The following is a 17,481-nucleotide window of genomic DNA, read 5'->3' on the forward strand; positions in this document are numbered from 1 at the left end:
TCCTGGTGCTTTTTTATTACTTGAATCATACATTTTATGTTTTTCCTTTCTAAGCTTGGTATGTTGGATCAAAACACTATTCAAGAGAGTAAATCAGAGGGCAAAGTCTAGGCTGGACTTTTCTGAGACTTCCTTTGTCAATCAAAATCTCTTTACCTTAGCCTCAGGTAGACTCTTCAGACAAGGGCAAAAAGAGAAAAATCTCCAGAGTTCAAATCACCCTCAGTACCAATGTCTTACATATACCTACTAAAATGGCCCATTAAGTCCCACTTAAAGCATTCCATGGCTTCCTGAATCCGAAGTCCCCAAATCCATATTCCTCCAAGCAAAAACATAGTCAGGCCTATCACAGCAATATCCCAGTTCCTGGTACAACTTCTGTCTTAGTTAGGGTTTTACTGCTGTGAACAGACTCCAGGAGCAAGGCAAATTTTATAAAGGACATTTAATTGAAGCATACTTACAAGTTCATAGGTTCAGCCCATTATCATCAAGGAAGGAGCATGGCAGCATCCAGACAGGCATGGCACTGGAGGAGCTAAGAGTTCTACATCTTGTTCCAAAGGCAAACAGGAGAAGACTGACTTCCAGCAGCTAGAAGAAAGGTCTCAAAGACCACTCCTACAGTGGCACATCTCCTCCAACAAGGCCACAGATTAAAAGTGCCACTCCCTGGGCCAAGCACATTCAAAGAACCACATATGCTGTTTCCTTCCTTCTTCCATTTTTTATGTTCTCAACCAACTTCAGTTGGGGCACTATAAGTTCCATTCATGAAACAAAGAAGTCATACTTAACATGCTGTCTCCAGAATGAACCCATCAGCATGAAGACATATCTTGCCTTTTCCATCCACCATTTATATAAACTGAGTATGATTTGCTGTTATGTATATGCAAAATAACATAAATTTGGAAATCAGTTAATCACTAATAACCATCTGAAATATTAAAACATTTACTTCAGTATTTAATTCTAGTGCTCGTATGCAAAAGTACTTATACACAGATCATGTTTCTAGGTACAATGGGTTTACCATTAGGAAAGAGCCACTCATCCGAGAAATGGCGCAACTCAAATCCAAAACCTCAAAAATTTGTAAATCTTGGCTGTCAAATCTTTTTCATGGGAAAACTGAAGTGCTGATCTCTAAGACAGAAATATCTGTTAATAGGTTATAATTCCATGAGAAATACAGAAATCTCGGGCAGCAACAGGCCATTAATTATGAATGAGAAAGGTTGGGATAAAAGAAATGCATTTTTCATACACTGTACGCAAACATCAAATTTTAATTCCATCAAATACAAAAGATGGAGAAAGCCATTACTCATTGAGTTCCATGTCGAAATAACCCTCCCCACTTAGGCTGCCCAGGCTTCACTTAATACTGAAATCTTCCCCAGTAGTTGAGGGAAAGGAGGCAGGAACAGGTTTCCCAGGGTTATCCTTAGCTACATGTAGAATTCAGGGTGAGTCTGAACTGCATGACACCCTGGGTCAAGAAAAAAATAAAAGCAAATCTTTAAAAAGTAGATGCCTCATTTGCCCCAATTGTATGACTTCTTTCATAACCTCTCCTCGGTGTCCTGTACTTCTGGTTGTTTAAATTAGGAACACCGACCAAACAGAACATTTTTGGAAAGTGAGTTTCCTCATGGTTTTTATCAAGTGCTGGGGAAGGACCAACAGTGATGCTCTCTTCAGAAGCAGAGCTAAGCAGCAGCACAGCGAAACAGCCTGAACACTAAACTAATAGACCAAGCTGTATCAGAAAAACAAGACTAGTAATAAGAAAGATGCATTCACTCGGCTCTTTGGCTCCTTCCCTTAGTTTCCAACACTTGGCTGAAAAGTAGACAGAGTGTACCAACGGTGATCTACTGGCTGCTTGCCTTGTTTTTTCCCAAAAAAAAAAAAAAAAAAAAAAAAACCCACCTGTCTCAAAAGCTGGCATCACATGCAATAAAGACTGAAACATAAGTGTCAGGTTTATTATTGCAAACCAAAAACCAGTCGTTTTTCTCTGGAATCACCCCAATGACTGTGATGAATACTGTGGCTCTGAGGAGTTGGTCCAGAATGAGGCTGAATATGTCCACAGGAGTGAGCACTTCACTCTGAGTCTGCCATTTAAGGTAAGCTGCTGACATCTTATATGTACTCTTGAGTCTGACTTGGTTCAAACTTTTCTAAAGCTGTATGGTATTGTTTCCCATAGCACTGTATCTTACAGGAGAGAGACCTTGTAAGACTAGGGATCGGAATGGTTAAGGACTACTGAGCTCTAACTGATGAGGCCTGCTGTATCAGAATTGTTTCCCACTGAGATGGAATATAAAGAAAGGCCAGTGCTATAGAATAAAGTCAAGAACAGTTTCAGTTCAACACAAAGTATAAGGCAACTAACATCAAAACCAATCTAGGAGACTCGGAGTGAATGAGAACTTCATATGTGAACTTCTCTGCTCTGTGTATTAAAAAAAAAAACAAAAAAACAAAAAAAAAAAACCCCAGTACCTGTGCAGGACACCAAGAACAACCACTAAAAAAAGTTAAACTCAAGGCCATGGATGTGACTCGGTTGGTAGAATACCTGACCAGCATGAACAAAGTCCTGAGTTTGAGTCTCAGCACTATATAAAGTGAACCTGATGGTATACATCTGTCATTTCAGCAATGGGGCAGATAAAGAAAGAATGGGAGTTCAAGGTCATCCTCAGGAATACAGAAAGTGGGGGGAGGGGCGGCAGTCTGAGATATATGAGACCGTGTGGAAGAAAGGAAGAAAAGGAGAAACGGGGTAGGAAGGGATAATAAAGAAACTTTAACTCAAATATAAACAATTGAAAAACCATGAAAATATGGAAAATAACATCAATATGATCAAAGTGATGTGGCAAAAATATGCAATTTACACAGCAGGCTCCAATGGTATTTTCATTTTTAAAAATTATTCTATGAGATATTTTAAACCCTTGTAACAATGTACTTATGAAAACATCAACTCGGAAATCCCTTTGACACAAATGTTATAATCAGTACAGTTAAGCCAACAGTACATCTGATAATTTATGTATGCCTGATTCACTTTGAAAAATCCCATTATACAAACTTTATTAAAATGCAGCTAAAATGCTCTCAAAATGCATTTATGTCTGTTTGTCTGTATGTATGTATGTGGAAGCCATATGCAGGCTAGAGAACCACTTATGAGAGGTGTCTCTTTCTATCCTGAGGATGCTAGGTTCACAACGCACAAACCAGGACACTTGGCAGTCAGGACCTTCATCCCATGGAGCCGTCTCACCAGCTCCCAACATGCTTTGCACAGTGTAAACATAAACCACCAGCAAAATGACAAACTTCTATTTATTTTATTAAATACAAGCCTCAAATGTTAAGTAGATATAACAGATTCTAAGAAATTATATTCTCAACTTCCAAAATATCTTATTGGTTCTTTGACAAGTAAAACAATGTTTTAAAACTTTTTTTTTTAACTCTGGGGGGAACAATTTAGGAATATAAAATTAGTAAGTCCCAAAGCTCAGAAGAATATTCAGAACTGTTTTGTATCCCTAAGGTGGCTGTAAACAGTTTGTCTCTAAGAGTTCATAGCTTAAAGGAATGTGAGTATCACAGTTTCGCCTTCTGTCTTGGAAGCCCCTGCAATGCTACACAGTTGTTTCATGTTTCCATAACCCAGTCCTAACATTACCAGTAACATCGGTAGCTAGCAAGGGTCCTTCCTGCCCACTGCTTTTAACCGGTCCATTCTGAACAGCTAAGTTCAGGCCATAAGATTTCTGTTGACTTTCAAGATCGGCTGCAGCTGGCTTCCTTGGTGCATCTTTCTTACTACTTGTTGAAACAGGCTTTTCAACATTTCGGCTACTTTTGGGAAGTGTGCTACAAGCATCACTGCTGTCTTGTTGGGGTGGGTTATACTGTCTCTCTCGATAGGCTAAATAAGCTCTCCTACTCCTCGAATGTCCTTCATTGCAGCCTGGCCGGCTCTTAGGTAGGCCATTCTGTACGCTCCCTTCCACGCTCGTTGGGACATCATAGGCGTACTCTCGCAGTACTGTGAGTCTGCTGGCCCGGTGTCCTTTGCTTCGGTTTTTGTGATGGCGGCTTGGGTGCACGTTTGTTCGAAACTGCACATCTAAAGGAGCCACATGCATTTTAATATCGTTGTCCATTGAGTGTTCTGTCAGACTGTTATCAAGCTGCGGGGTGGCATTCACAGGTAGGGCATTGCTGTGGTACTGTGCCGCAGCAGCCTGCAAGTTTGTTAGCTTGCAGCCCTGGGAAGAGTTTTTGAAGCTCGATGCGCTTTTGTTTGTGCATGAAGATTCTGCGCTGCTATTGGTGCACTTTGGGGCCTCTCCATTAGTTGCACTTGAGTTGGGAGGCTGGACGTTGACTTGCACTGAGTACGAGCTTCGTCCTGGGCAGCACAGCATGATCCATGCCAGTCTCACATCCTCCCTGTTGATGCAATGGTGCACCATGATGAAAGCACTGAAGCTTAAACAAGTGGCTCCAAAGAAGAAGCTAAAAACCAAGTCCAAAGGGTAATACAGAGAAACAGCCATGGCCCCAAACATCCACAAGGTGACATACAAAAGCAAAGTAAGGCTGGCGCCCAAAAGCTGAGACTGAAAACTGTGCTCATTTTCCAATGTGGATGTAGAGATGAGAGACAAAGACATGGAGTCCTGGTGATTTATTTCACCATTTTCATTGGCTGCCAATCTCTGCTGCTCTTCTGTCGGCTCCTTGAGCTCATATTTGCGCTCAGGGTGTCTTTTCAACTGAATAAATATGCTTAGAAAATACATACAGTTTACAAAAGTGATGAAGCTGGCCGGTCCGTAGAAGGCTCCCAAGGACGGTTCCCAGGCCATCCAGCAACTAGGAAAGAACATGGGGAACCAGCTTAGACACTCTGTATTTCAATAAAGCACTTAGGAGATTGCCATCAACTGTGCCCACAAACTGCCCAAGAAGTAGTAGAGTCAGGTGCACAGAGAACATGGGGTACTCACTAGGGTGCACTGGGCCGGCTGCCATAGTTCTTGATGTTTGCTGCTGCAGTGATACCACACACTATGATGGGGATCCCACCACCAATCAGGTAGAACCTAGGAGGGACAAAGGCTCATTATACTGTGTCTACACGACAGGAATACTTATTGCAACATCTCAACACTTTACACATCAGTCTTTGAAGATCAATTACTCTCATCCCAATAACACACTGCTTTTATAAATGACCTGTATGATTTTATAAATGACCTGCATTGTTTTGGTTTGGTTCTTTGGTATGTTTTGTTCTGCTTTGCTTTTCTATTTGTTTCTTTTTCAAAGGATCAGCTCTGAGCTGGGGAAAGCTGGTCAGCTGCTGCCACCCTGTGGTCAGGTGGAAGAACATTTGGGTCTACCAAAGCTTTTAGTGGGTTGTGTTTTCAGGGAAAGTAGTTTCCATTTAATTCAGCTGGTGAGCCAAAAAATGTCAGTCTATTGTTACACAGCAACTTTTGAGATTCACACACATAAAAAGCGGTAGGAGGAACTGTGAAGGATGAGATTTCGCAGACTGCAGCTAGCCAATATTCTTCAGTTCTTTCACACAAGGCACCGGAGCCAATCCTACAGTTTGCCTCTCCAGGCTGGGTGAGCAAACCTATTGAGCATTGGAGATATCCAGTCTATCTGGTGTTCTTTTCATTTCATCCATAGCTCATGTCCTAGAAAGAGATGCTGCCCCAGGATCACTACACTCCTAACTTCTTCCTAGATCTTGCTCAGTAGAAGCACTGCAGTGACAGCAATATGTGGAAATGAATTAGGCTGAGCACTAGTGACCCCCCTGGTGCTTACTATGCATGCTTTTTTCCTGTAGCATTTTTAGCTGATGGAAACAGCAACTGCAGGTGGCCAGCTTACTGTCACCCTGCAGACTTCTTTACCTTTCTGACGCTCACTCTCCAATCCAGCCAATCCCACACACCCTCCTCACACATCCAGCATAGCTCTCCGGATCCAGTCCTCAGGGAAAACCTCACTGGCATTGCTTATTTTCAGGCCTCCCCACTTATCCTCCACACTAAAGCCACACTATCCTAACAAGACACTCTCGAGCCACTCGCTTCCGGAGTTAAAGAGCTTCAGCAGCTATATACAGTTTAACATGGCTATCTGTTGTGCAACTCTGGAAGAGGCGGGCATGAAATGCATAAAACTCTCAAGAAATTTTCAAAACTCATGAAGCTTATGAAACTTAAGAGGCCCTTCCCTGAGACACTGCAGGCAGTAAGTGGAACCAGTTGATGACATTTGTCTGTCTGAGTCACCCACGTTCCTGCAAGTCAATCTAACAAATGTACGAGTTCTCCAAGATGGACTAAAATGGGCTGAATCATTTACTTCATCTGGCACTGACTTTTATCTGGTATGAATAAAAATACACTCCCCAGGAAAATTAACCTCAAAGCCTCTCCACCCCAGCCCCTGGGACCCAGCTCCTTCGGGCCACATACCTGAGGTCAGCAACCTGCACTTCTTAGCTAGCTCTGCTCCTCCTTTATTTGGGGTACATTTCTACCATTCCCCTAACCCAGTGCTCTCCTCTCATGAATGCCTGTTCTTTGTACGTGCAGTTCTGCACTTTCTAGAGGCCTGAACAATAGGTATTCCACAGCCAGTTCTGCAAACTCTGGGGTAGGGGGCCTTTCTGCAAGGCTTCAGTGAACCTACTCACTATTGATAATTTTGCTCATCCACCGCAATCAATCCAATCACAATTCTTTTTATTGTAATGGGCAGGAAGAAGATATAATTCCAAACTCATTTTGTCTTTTGTAGAGAGAAGAAATTAATTCTTGAGATTAAGATCAATGACATGTGACCTCAAAAAACTTCAAGAAGCTGGTATTTCATAGAGAGCTGATTCCTCCTTCTTACTCTGCACATAACCATGAGAGAGACCCTCCCATTCCTTCTGAGCTCTAGGCGCACAGTGGAGATGCTGATGCTCATAACACAGAATCAGTCAGCTTAGAAGTCGTTCCTGTTACCTCTCAACGTCCACACCAATGTTTCTTGTAAGTTACAACTGTGGTTCAACTAAAGCAATCACAATACTTAATGAACACCTACAATACAACAAAGACTCGGGGTACCTCAGCATAGGCCGTGGTGGAGCAGGTGGCTCATCAGGATCCTGGCATCTCTTGGCTTTCTTAGTGACTTGTTTATAGATATTTCTAGCAGTGACTCCAACCCACAATACCGTGGCAAGGGTAGAATAATGAAGAATAATCCCAACCTACAAGGAAGATTGAACAATGTATGACAATTAAAAGAACAAATGTTTCCTCGAGTCTGATTACAATACAGTAGGAAGGCATATTGTGATAACTCCCTCATGTGCTCATGAAGAAATCAAGGTTCTTAACAGAAGACCAACTTATGAGTTAGTTCACCTTCCAACTGCCACTGCAAGGAGTAACGGAGACGGCAAAGAAACAGGACACACCTGGGCTCTGCCTGAGAGTCAACACATTCCAGCAAGAAAGTGATATAACGAGGCAAGGATTAAGCAGGTAAACCCAGAAGTAAAACTTTCCTCAGTTTAAGACTGTACTGGTTTTCTTATCTGACTGTGATTTCAGCAAAATCATGTACCATGTCAAGCACTTAGCTATGGTATGTTACTTCCTAAGAGTACTTATTGTGATTATTGTAAGTGCCATGTTGAAGAAAGCGTGTGAATCCTGAATTTTAGTCTCTTCAATTTAATAGTGGAGACTTTACCAACAGACAGCACTGGGGTTGTGCGGGAACTGAATGGCACAAACTCAGGGGCACACTAGGCACTTGACAGTGTTAACTGCGGTGCAGCACATAACACAGACTGGACTTATTTGCCTCATTTGTCATTTGTGATGACAGGAAGTATGTTGATCACATGACCCCTCTGGCTGAGGTGGCAATTCTGTATGATGATGAAAGGGAACACAAAAGGCTTGGAACTTTAACTTTTTTTTTTTCCCCCATAAGAAAATAAACAGGATTCATCAGCAGAGCAAGGACACAATCTAGAATCCTGTTTTCTTTTATGGGATGGGGGCAGAAGGTCAGACTAAGATGGAATCTATAGCTTAGGGTAACCTGTAATTCCCTCTGTAACCCAGATTGGCTTTGAACTTGCAGCAATCCTCCTGCATCAGCTTCCAAAGTGCTGGATTTATAAGCATGACAGACATCATGGCCAGCTTTCTAAACAAATGACTTGCCACCTTTCCCAACAGTTGTTGTTCTTATCTCTTTGCTTATTTTGGAAACATAATGTCAAGGTCTCCAGGCCGACTTTAATGTCACTATGTAGTGGATGAAGACTGTACTCCTTCTACAAGACCCTCTACCTCCTGGGTACTGAGATACCCAGGGTGCTCCACTGCACATGACTTTACATGGTGCTGGGGACTGAATCGCAGATCAGTACCTTTTCCTCTCACAATTATTACAGGCAAAATTCTAGAAATGAAAAGCACCAAGAACATCTTCTCAGTAAAGGGGTAGCTCTGCATCCTTCAGAAAACTCCTGGCAGAAAACTGCCAAACCAAGGTTGATAACAAAAGAACAAAAGCCAACCTGCAGCTAAAGCCTAGAGCCACAAAAGCCAAGTGGCTCTTAGCCAGGACAGTAACTACCCAGAATAAACCTTGCAGACTGTGGAAGTGCCAGGACAGTGGATCCCACTTATATCAACTAGAAAAGTCAGAAGTCACCATCTCCTAGGGACAGCAGTGGCTCCTTGGTTCACAGCAGTTTTACTGACTTGCTCAGAAAGAAAGGTTCATAGAGGAAAAACATCACAACCCTTTGGCCATCTGAATCATCCTCACCGCCTTACACAAAAGGAGCACATGCAAATTTGTTACACAGACACCAGTAAATTTAAGAGAATCACTACAGGCTCTATTGCTGGCGAATTAGAACCACTAAATATTTTAAGTTATAAATATTTCAAAACAGAGGGGCAAGAGAGGCACTTTTCTAAGGTAAAAAATCCAATAGTTGGCCTCCGACATGTTTTCTATGGCATTTCTAAATTTCTAGAAAAGTGTTCATTCTTCAAAATTTTTCATGAAAAATGGTCATGAAAATAGAAATTTTCAGAGTCAAATAACAAATAACAATCCACAAAACCCAGGAAAATGAAGCTGAGGTCCAGGAGAAAGACTCCTGTAGTGTGGTACTTTCCACCCTACACTTGGATGGTGCATAAACTACAATCAGGTGGCCATACTTCCAAGCTAGTTAGATGGAGTAGCCATGTCAGAGTCTGAAGCTTGCTACCTCGATAAATGAAGTGGAAAGTGATCCAGGAAGACAATCAATGTCATCTTTGGGTCTCAATACATAGGGAGACACATGCCAAATACGTGGACACACACACACACACACACACACACACACACACACACCTCTCAAGAGAGGAGAAGGAAAGGAAGCACAATTACTTCCACACTATATAAAAGGTATAAAAGAAGGAGCCTCAGGGCTGGAAGATGGTGCTAAGGTTACGAGGGTGTACTGTTCCTGCAGAGGAACCAGGTTCTGTTCCCGATATTCATGCTGGAGTAAGCCTCACTTACTTATATGTTACTTACATAGTAATATAAACTCTGATATATTTACATTGCCTTTTTCCAACTAAGCCACCACAGTATGTATACACTGTAGTAGACCTAACAGCTATACCCAAACCAAACCAACCCAACAACAAAACACACCTGTATGATGAATATCATCACATGTGAAAAGGCAACGATTGTGAGAAACAGCTTCCAGAAGTGAGTGATAGTCACATACCCACAAATATATTTCTGTAAGCTACTGACTTAATGCTTTTGGCATCTCCATGAGGTCAGCAGTACTAATCCAGGGCCACAAGACAGAGGCTCCTTGACTCTTCCCACTCAAGTGTGATGGTCGACAAGGCCCCAACCCGCAGCAGTGCACAATAATGGAAGTGGGAGGACCAGATCAAACTCCAGCATTTTAATCATGTCTCTGCTGTGTAACACCACTAGTAACTTGGGGTGCTTTCCTCTACATGATTCAGTTTACATACTTATATAATAGACCAAGTGCCTTCTAGGGTTAATATAAAAGTCAAAGACTCAGCTACAAGTAGATAGCCCTTCCTGTTTACTGATTAGATTTTCCCCACTGGCTCTCCGTGCCAACATAGTAATTCTCTAGATAACAGATACAAAAGGACACCGAGAAGGGCATCTGGCACTCTATTTGTAGATTAAATCACGGGACAGTAGAGCCACAAGCAGAGTTAAATAAGGTGCAGCCGAATCCCTTTATGCACAGCAAAGAAAACCAAGGGCAGAAAATGAACCACTAAGCAATTACTCAGTGGAACGTGATAGAACAGAAACTGCCAGCCCTGGGCCAGGCCTCTTCAACCTCCCAACTCTTCCTCTTTGCTTCCTCCAGCTCCTTCCACAGAAAAACCTGGAACTGATTTAGGAACCTGGCAGCTGACACTTGTAACACTCTCGACCGATCACGATCACCGTGGGGCAGAATGTTTAGTACCACCCTCTGTTGGGAAGTATGAGATTCCTGAAAGAAGGGAGAGACAGCTACATAAATTACACGCACCATGGTAGCTGAAAGTGTGCACATTAGGGCTCAGTGATTACATGACTGGTCTACTTTGAGACTGTCAGGTTCAAAAGAAAATAGCTAAGGGTGGTGCCTACAGCATACCAAGGCAACCTGGCCTGTTGGCTTTCTCAGTACTACAACTACCTGTGGCCCTCCTCACCCCACCTCTACCCTAAACTTCCCCAGCTCACAGGCCTCCCTTCCCCCAGTTTCTCATTTCTACATAAGCCTGCCATTTCTCTCTTTGGCTCCTTTGGTGACACTCTTTCTCTCACTTTCTCTGCCTCACCTTCTTTCCCTCCTCTCTCTCATGTCCAAGTTCAGTCTGGTGGCCATGTTCAGTGTACTACTATCTCCCTGCTCTGGACTCTTCCAGATGCCTCTCGCTATTCTCTACCTCATATCTACAATAAAAACCTTTCTCTCAACCATGACTTAGAATGCTCATGTTCTCAGTTTTATACATCTGGTGTCAAACTCTTCAGTTTACAGAGGTCTCACTGCTAGCCGGGAACTCTCAATGTAGACCAGGCTAGACTTGAACTTATAAAGATCCATACCCTCTACCTCACAAGTGCTTCAACTAAAGGGATACCTTTTACAGCTCAGTTTTAGAGACAGAAGAACATAAAGATCATTCTATTCAACCAGGCTGACAAATATTTTACAGAAGAAATACAGAAGCCTTAACCAGGTAGAATCGTAGAACAAGTGGATGAGGCAGGTACAGAATGACTACTAACCACCAAGACCCGGAATCCTCACCAGATTTCTCCACACACCCCTCCCAGCCCCACCAACTGAATCCTCTTACAATGTGAGATCAGAGCAAGGAGCCTGAGTCATGAACATAAGAACAATGCTGCTATGTCTGTTACATCCTCAAAGAGTCCTTTATAAACCATTAACTGGGGCATTGGTTCTGAGTTCCTGAGGAGCCCATGCAATCCCTCTCCCTTTCATTGTAGAGAGGCTATAACATGTCTGCTTCAGGAAACCAAGGAGCACTTTGGGATAAAAGTGAGGATAGTTGTACCAAAGTGTACTGTAGGCTCTACTAACAGGAACCATGCTCGACAAGGTCTGGGCTTGATATCTATTGACAAATACAGGCTTCTTTTTCTCAGTAACTGCAGAGCACCTATCATAAGTCAGATCTTATGTTGGTTCCTTGATAAATGTGGACAAACCAAACTATACAGTTCTCACCTTGAATTCAATGATACCTTAGAGCCCAGAGACAAGGAAGAGTAATCAGGTATTATGACATTATAGCAAGCCCTGACAGAGGTACATGAGGGACAGGATCTCTAAAACTGTGACTGATAGTACCTTCCACACAAGCCAGAAGCAGAGACATGAACATGAGGGACCAAGAACAAAGCAGCTGCCTTCTGTCTGTGTTGTCTGAAAGTATGGTTTCAAGGGCAGAGGGAAGGCTGATACAACACACCACACAGCTGAGATGTAACTGTCAATTCAGGCGGTACTAGAAAATACTTACTGAGAAGTTAGTATAAGCCAGCTATCACTGAAACTCAGATGCTAAAGCCTCTTGGCAGCTGTTACAAACACACAACTATTTTACGTTAGTTCTTAAGAATACAATGATGACTTTATCACAAATCACAATACAACATGACTGGGCCCAGCATGTCCTATTGTCTGTGATAATAAATTATTATTCATCCACCAGCAAGATAAAATTCCTACCTTGACAATAACCTGTATCTAACTATGTAACCCTGATTCTTACTCTTCAGTTTTGTTGAAACTACCTTTGTTGAAAGTAGGTTACATTACTCATTTTTAACTCAGTAAAAAGATTTCTCAGTGTAAATATAGTTTCTCAGCCTTTTTCTACCTAAGCTTCACTGGTTTTGTTCTTCACTATTCACTATATGCCCAAGTTTTTCATTGTTTGTTTGTGACAGGCATTCCTTTGGTTGCTTCCAGGTTTCTGCTACTGCACATAAGACTACATGAATATTCATACCCACATGCATACGCACACCCACAAGAGCAAGGGCACTAAACCGAAGAGTGAGACTGCAGGCTCCATGGTTTGCAAACCTTTTGCTTTGAGGGAAGCCTCACAGGCTGTCCACTCACATTCCCACCCAGCAGAGGACATGGAAGCCACATGTTCATCAGCACACTTGCGGATCAGATGTGAGCTCTCTATGTGAGGTGCACAGTAAAGAGACCACTAAAACAGAGGCTCCATGATTGGCGGGAGGTTTTTCTTGTGAATAAGAGAGAGAGCATCCAGAGGCATCTGAAAGAGTTCTGAGCAGAGAGAGAAACAACAGACTGGATATGGCCACAGCTATCTGTCTGAGACAGAGAGGAGCAGGAACGGGGGGGAGGGGGGGTGCCATTATAAAGGGAGGAAAGGGATTAAAATAGTCTGGGGGAGATGGGCAGTGCCAGTAGGCTAGAATGGGGGCTTTGAAATGTATAGGGGCACTTATGAAAAGAGCCTGGAGGCCAGCATGGGCTTGGATATGCCACCACAGATATATGTTATTAAAGACTCATAAGTCCTTTCTGCTGGAGGCAAGGGAAAGGACAACTTTTGGTAACCAGGAACCTGTTTCACAAGTTCCTGAAGTATGCTGGCTTTAATATAGCAACCAGAAATCCTTCTAGTCCAGCTTGAGCTGATTTCTGGACATATGCACTTCCTGGGACCTAGCCCACTCATCTCCAGCACCATGCCTGCATACCTGCCTGTTCCCTGCCATGGACCTACCTTCTAAAACAGTGAGTCTTATAGTAAATGCTTTCTATTATAAGTTGTCTTGATCATGGCTTCCTTCCTTCCTTCCTTCCTTCCTTCCTTCCTTCCTTCCTTCCTTCCATTTTGAAGGCTGGCCTTGAACTCATAGATATCTGGCAGTCTCTGCCTCCCATTAGAGAAAGGTGTGAGCTGCTATGTCCAGCTTATCATGCTGTCTTATCATAGTAATCAGAAAATAACTAAGACACCATGTCTGCATACTAGCAGGGGACTGCTGTACATTAAAGTCATATTTAGTCTTTTCTAAACTTTCCTGTCTTTTCTAGTAATATATGTGTGAATTAGTTTCTTAATATATACAATCATATCACCCAACAATTCAATTATCACTTCAATTTGCAGGTCAGAAACTGAGACAGACACCCTGACTATAGGACTCGGGATTTCAAACTGATATTTAGATTTTATTTTCACTGTAGCTTTACTAAAGCCAAGGGGTGGAGATAATTCCTGTTTATAATGAATACACAAAGGCACTAAAATGAAATGGTATTCAATCATTATAAAGAAGGAAATCATGTCATATTCAACAACACAGATAAACTTCAAGGATATTACACAATGGTAGAATGTTACATTGTCCCAGAAGTCCAAGGCAGACAAGCAAGAGAAGGAGGAGATACCACTAAGTGTTAGAGGGCTGGGAACATGGGAGGGGCTGTTTGGTGGGTACAGAGTGGACATTCCCAGAGCTTCATGAACAGGAAGTCTCTGGGATACGATGCATGCAGAGCATCGAACTACAGCTCACCTGTGTACTACCAGCTGAAGGCAGATCTCACCTGCTAGGTTTTAGGTCACAACTACAAAAGAGTTCAACAAATTGCCTCTCAGCCCACTCAGCAAGTGGCAGAACTGAGATGCCAACTCCTCCTTACCGTGTTATACCTCTTATTCCTGGGTAAGCAATGCACAAGTAAGAAAAGAAAACTACGTATCCCCCATTCTTCTACAGAGGAAAATAAGGTATAACAACACTATGCCTGAAGAGTAAAAGTCATAATTTAAAAACAAGAGGTAAATATTTAATTCTCTACACTTAGCAAACCTAAAAGTTTTTTAGTTTCCTCCAATTCCTCTTTTCCATCAGTGGATTAAGTCTTCCTTTATATATAAAAAGAAAATGACATTTCTTTTTCATTCATAGTTGGGATTTTATAAACATTTAAATGAACTGTTAAACACCGTAAAGGGCTTGACAGATAACAGGCAACTGCTAAGGACAGAGACAAGCTTTTAGATCATTAGGCTGGGAATAAATATTCAAACCTTCAAGAACACTGCCAGGCTGCTTGGTGGACAGGCATCAGTCCGGGCTGCAGGCAAAGGGAAGACTCAAGAGAAACAGGTGTTTTTGTTTTACAGTTAAAGAAACACAGAGTTACTTTCTAGTATCATAATTTTTTCCACCCTAAAACCTTTCAAGTTTGACTTACTGCTTGACAGACGCTGGCATTTCTGGTCTGGGTTATTCCTCCTATGAACACCACGCAGGTCAGGAAAATATGAAAGCACAAGTTCACAAGCATGTGCCAGCTCTTGAGACTGATTCGAATCAAGCTGTTGGGGGAAAGAAGAACATGAACAGTCAGTCTGGAACACTGGCAGGGGGCTGCGGTGAGCAGCTCCAGGTTAATTCCAGCTGCACAGAAGATCACACTTATATGCTTAAAGTTTAATCTTATTTAAAGAAGTACTTACTTAAAATGTGGTCTTACTAACTTACCATAAACCACACACACAACTTTACAGTCCATTTAACCTAACATTGTTCCGTGACACTTAGCGTCATATATTCAAAAAACATTATTCACGGACCCACAGCATGCACAAACGCTGCACCCATTCTCCATTGTCAGAACATGGACAACTGTCACCGATGAGGCTGAAGAAGCCGGAATCGCATGCTTGGTTATGTAGAAATGTCTGTAGTGTACCAATGAGCTTCTGTCCTGCCCAAACTAGACAGGACACACGGCCTAAATGCCCAACACATTTCCTCCTGGTCTTTTATAACAAAATGTTGAAGTCTTTCTTTTTCTTTTCCTTTTTTTTTTTTTTTAAATCATCAAAATCACCTTTTGTTTCCGAAGCAAATGTCAAGAAATGCCATACATGTCCGACTTAAATAGGAAAATACGTTCTAGCAGAACCTTTTGTAAGGTAAGTTTCCTGCTTAGCAAATCCTTTTAGTTCATTACTTCCAATCAGAAAATAAAAGTTTTGATAGCTGTGTCTCCAATTAACAGAAACCAAATCTTCTATGGAAATGTCACCAACTTTCTTAAACGTGCTATCTTTAAAGATACTGCAACAGTGAGAAAGCTGTAAGATTCAAACATGGACAGTCTACTACATAGAAATAGCTCTGCAGGGACCCCTACACATGACAACCCCCCCCCTTCAGACCCCTGCTCCTGTGCCCACTACCCCAGCCTCCAGTTCACACTCCCACAGTCTCTTCCAGGCACAACTCCAGCAAACTGGAAATGGAAACATGTCTTCAACAGAGCAGAGAAAGAACAAGAAAATTCCTCAGGGCTGAAATTAGCTCTGGAGTCTCAGATCTTCATATCCCAGGTGGCATGGAATGAAGACTGTGGGCAGTCAACAGTAAGCATCTTTATTTTGTAAGGGTACCACCAGTATCACATTGAAGTTTATCATAACCAATCTCTTACCTGTGGTGGTACATGTAACTGATGATAACGGCCAAGAGACATAAGAGGAGAGTGATGGCGGTGGTATAAACCACAGGATGCAGGAGACTGGCTGTTGGGGTGTACAACTCTGACCCAGTCAGATCCTGAGGGGACAAAACAATGGTCGTGGGCTATTACAAACATTTAGCTACTGGGCATTTGCTGAATGTTTGACATGCTGTTGACCAAAACCGCTGGCCCCAAATGACATCTCTGTGTTCGACATGAACTAATGTCTTCCTACCTTATGTTGTGTTAACTATTGTACAGTTTTGTTTGCTTGCTTAAGAAAGGAAGAGATTACTTTGTCTCACAGTTTCAGAGAAGAGTTCATCACTGCATGCAGTGGTTACAGGAGTGGGTAACCGTCTGACCTCACTTCCTACACACACAGGAAACAGACAGACAGTAGAAAGTGAGATGAGGCTATGAATGCTTAATGCCTCCCCCAGAGATGCAGGTTCTCCACGAAGGCTCTACTGCCTAAAGATTCCATAACTTCCACACCCCACCATCAACAATGAATAAAAGACGACTTAAAAACTGTGGTAATGCCCTTCATACAACACTCTAAATTAGTGTTGGTTGAACAGTGAAACTAAATGTGTTAGAAAAATCATACTGGGATGTCTTGAAGAAAACAAAAATAAAAAAAATAATTTACAAAAAAGGAAAAATTTAAAAGGGAAAAGAGGTAACTAAAAAAACCCTCGTGAACTTGAGATAGACTGGGGTTTCATAAACAGGATATGAAGATCATTGACTGTAAACAACCCTAAGAAGCCAGACACAAAACCTTGAAGGGATCCTGTTCACAACACGGGCAGGAGGAGAAAAGGAGAGGCTGAAAAGACTCTGCAAAACCTATGTGCACAAACAGCTTGTATTCATTCACAGCACACCAGGAAAACAAGCCAGGCACACTTGGGCTAGCCTTTGCCCTCTTACTACACTCTTGTAACACAAGAAACAGACAGTAAAATCACTCTCATCAAACTGATGATTCCAAAGATCCATGAGAATGACAAGCAACTAAGAAACGTCCTAAGAACCAAGACTAAGCTGGTACTAAGTGCAGAGTGTGAGCACAATCACAACTTACCTATAGCACACAGTGCCAGAAAAGAGGTGAAAAAGCATGGGGCTTCTAAGTGCTTCACCAGCAACCATGGTGGTTAGTGGTGGGTATAACATGAAAATAACACTGATCCAAACACCCAGCGTTTATGTACTTTGCCCAGTAATGAAAGTTAATGAAAAAGCAAAGAGCT

The 17,481-nt window shown here is 42.2% G+C and overlaps 1 protein-coding gene across 1 annotated transcript in view; it reads right to left on the bottom strand.

The window, feature by feature from the left end:
* Nucleotides 1–3,361: 3,361 nt before the first annotated feature.
* Nucleotides 3,362–17,481, bottom strand: part of Adgra3 (adhesion G protein-coupled receptor A3) — a 94,786-nt gene continuing 80,666 nt past the window's right edge. The window contains exons 15-19 of the mRNA XM_034508936.2: nt 16,190–16,314; nt 14,945–15,068; nt 7,194–7,339; nt 5,058–5,153; nt 3,362–4,923 (exon numbers count right to left, since the gene is read on the bottom strand). Coding sequence (XP_034364827.1) covers nt 3,681–4,923; nt 5,058–5,153; nt 7,194–7,339; nt 14,945–15,068; nt 16,190–16,314 — 1,734 coding nt within the window. The 3' untranslated portion in view covers nt 3,362–3,680. The remainder of the gene's footprint in view (nt 4,924–5,057; nt 5,154–7,193; nt 7,340–14,944; nt 15,069–16,189; nt 16,315–17,481) is intronic.

Source organism: Arvicanthis niloticus, chromosome 7 (genome assembly GCF_011762505.2).
Source record: "Arvicanthis niloticus isolate mArvNil1 chromosome 7, mArvNil1.pat.X, whole genome shotgun sequence".
NCBI lineage: Eukaryota > Metazoa > Chordata > Mammalia > Rodentia > Muridae > Arvicanthis > Arvicanthis niloticus.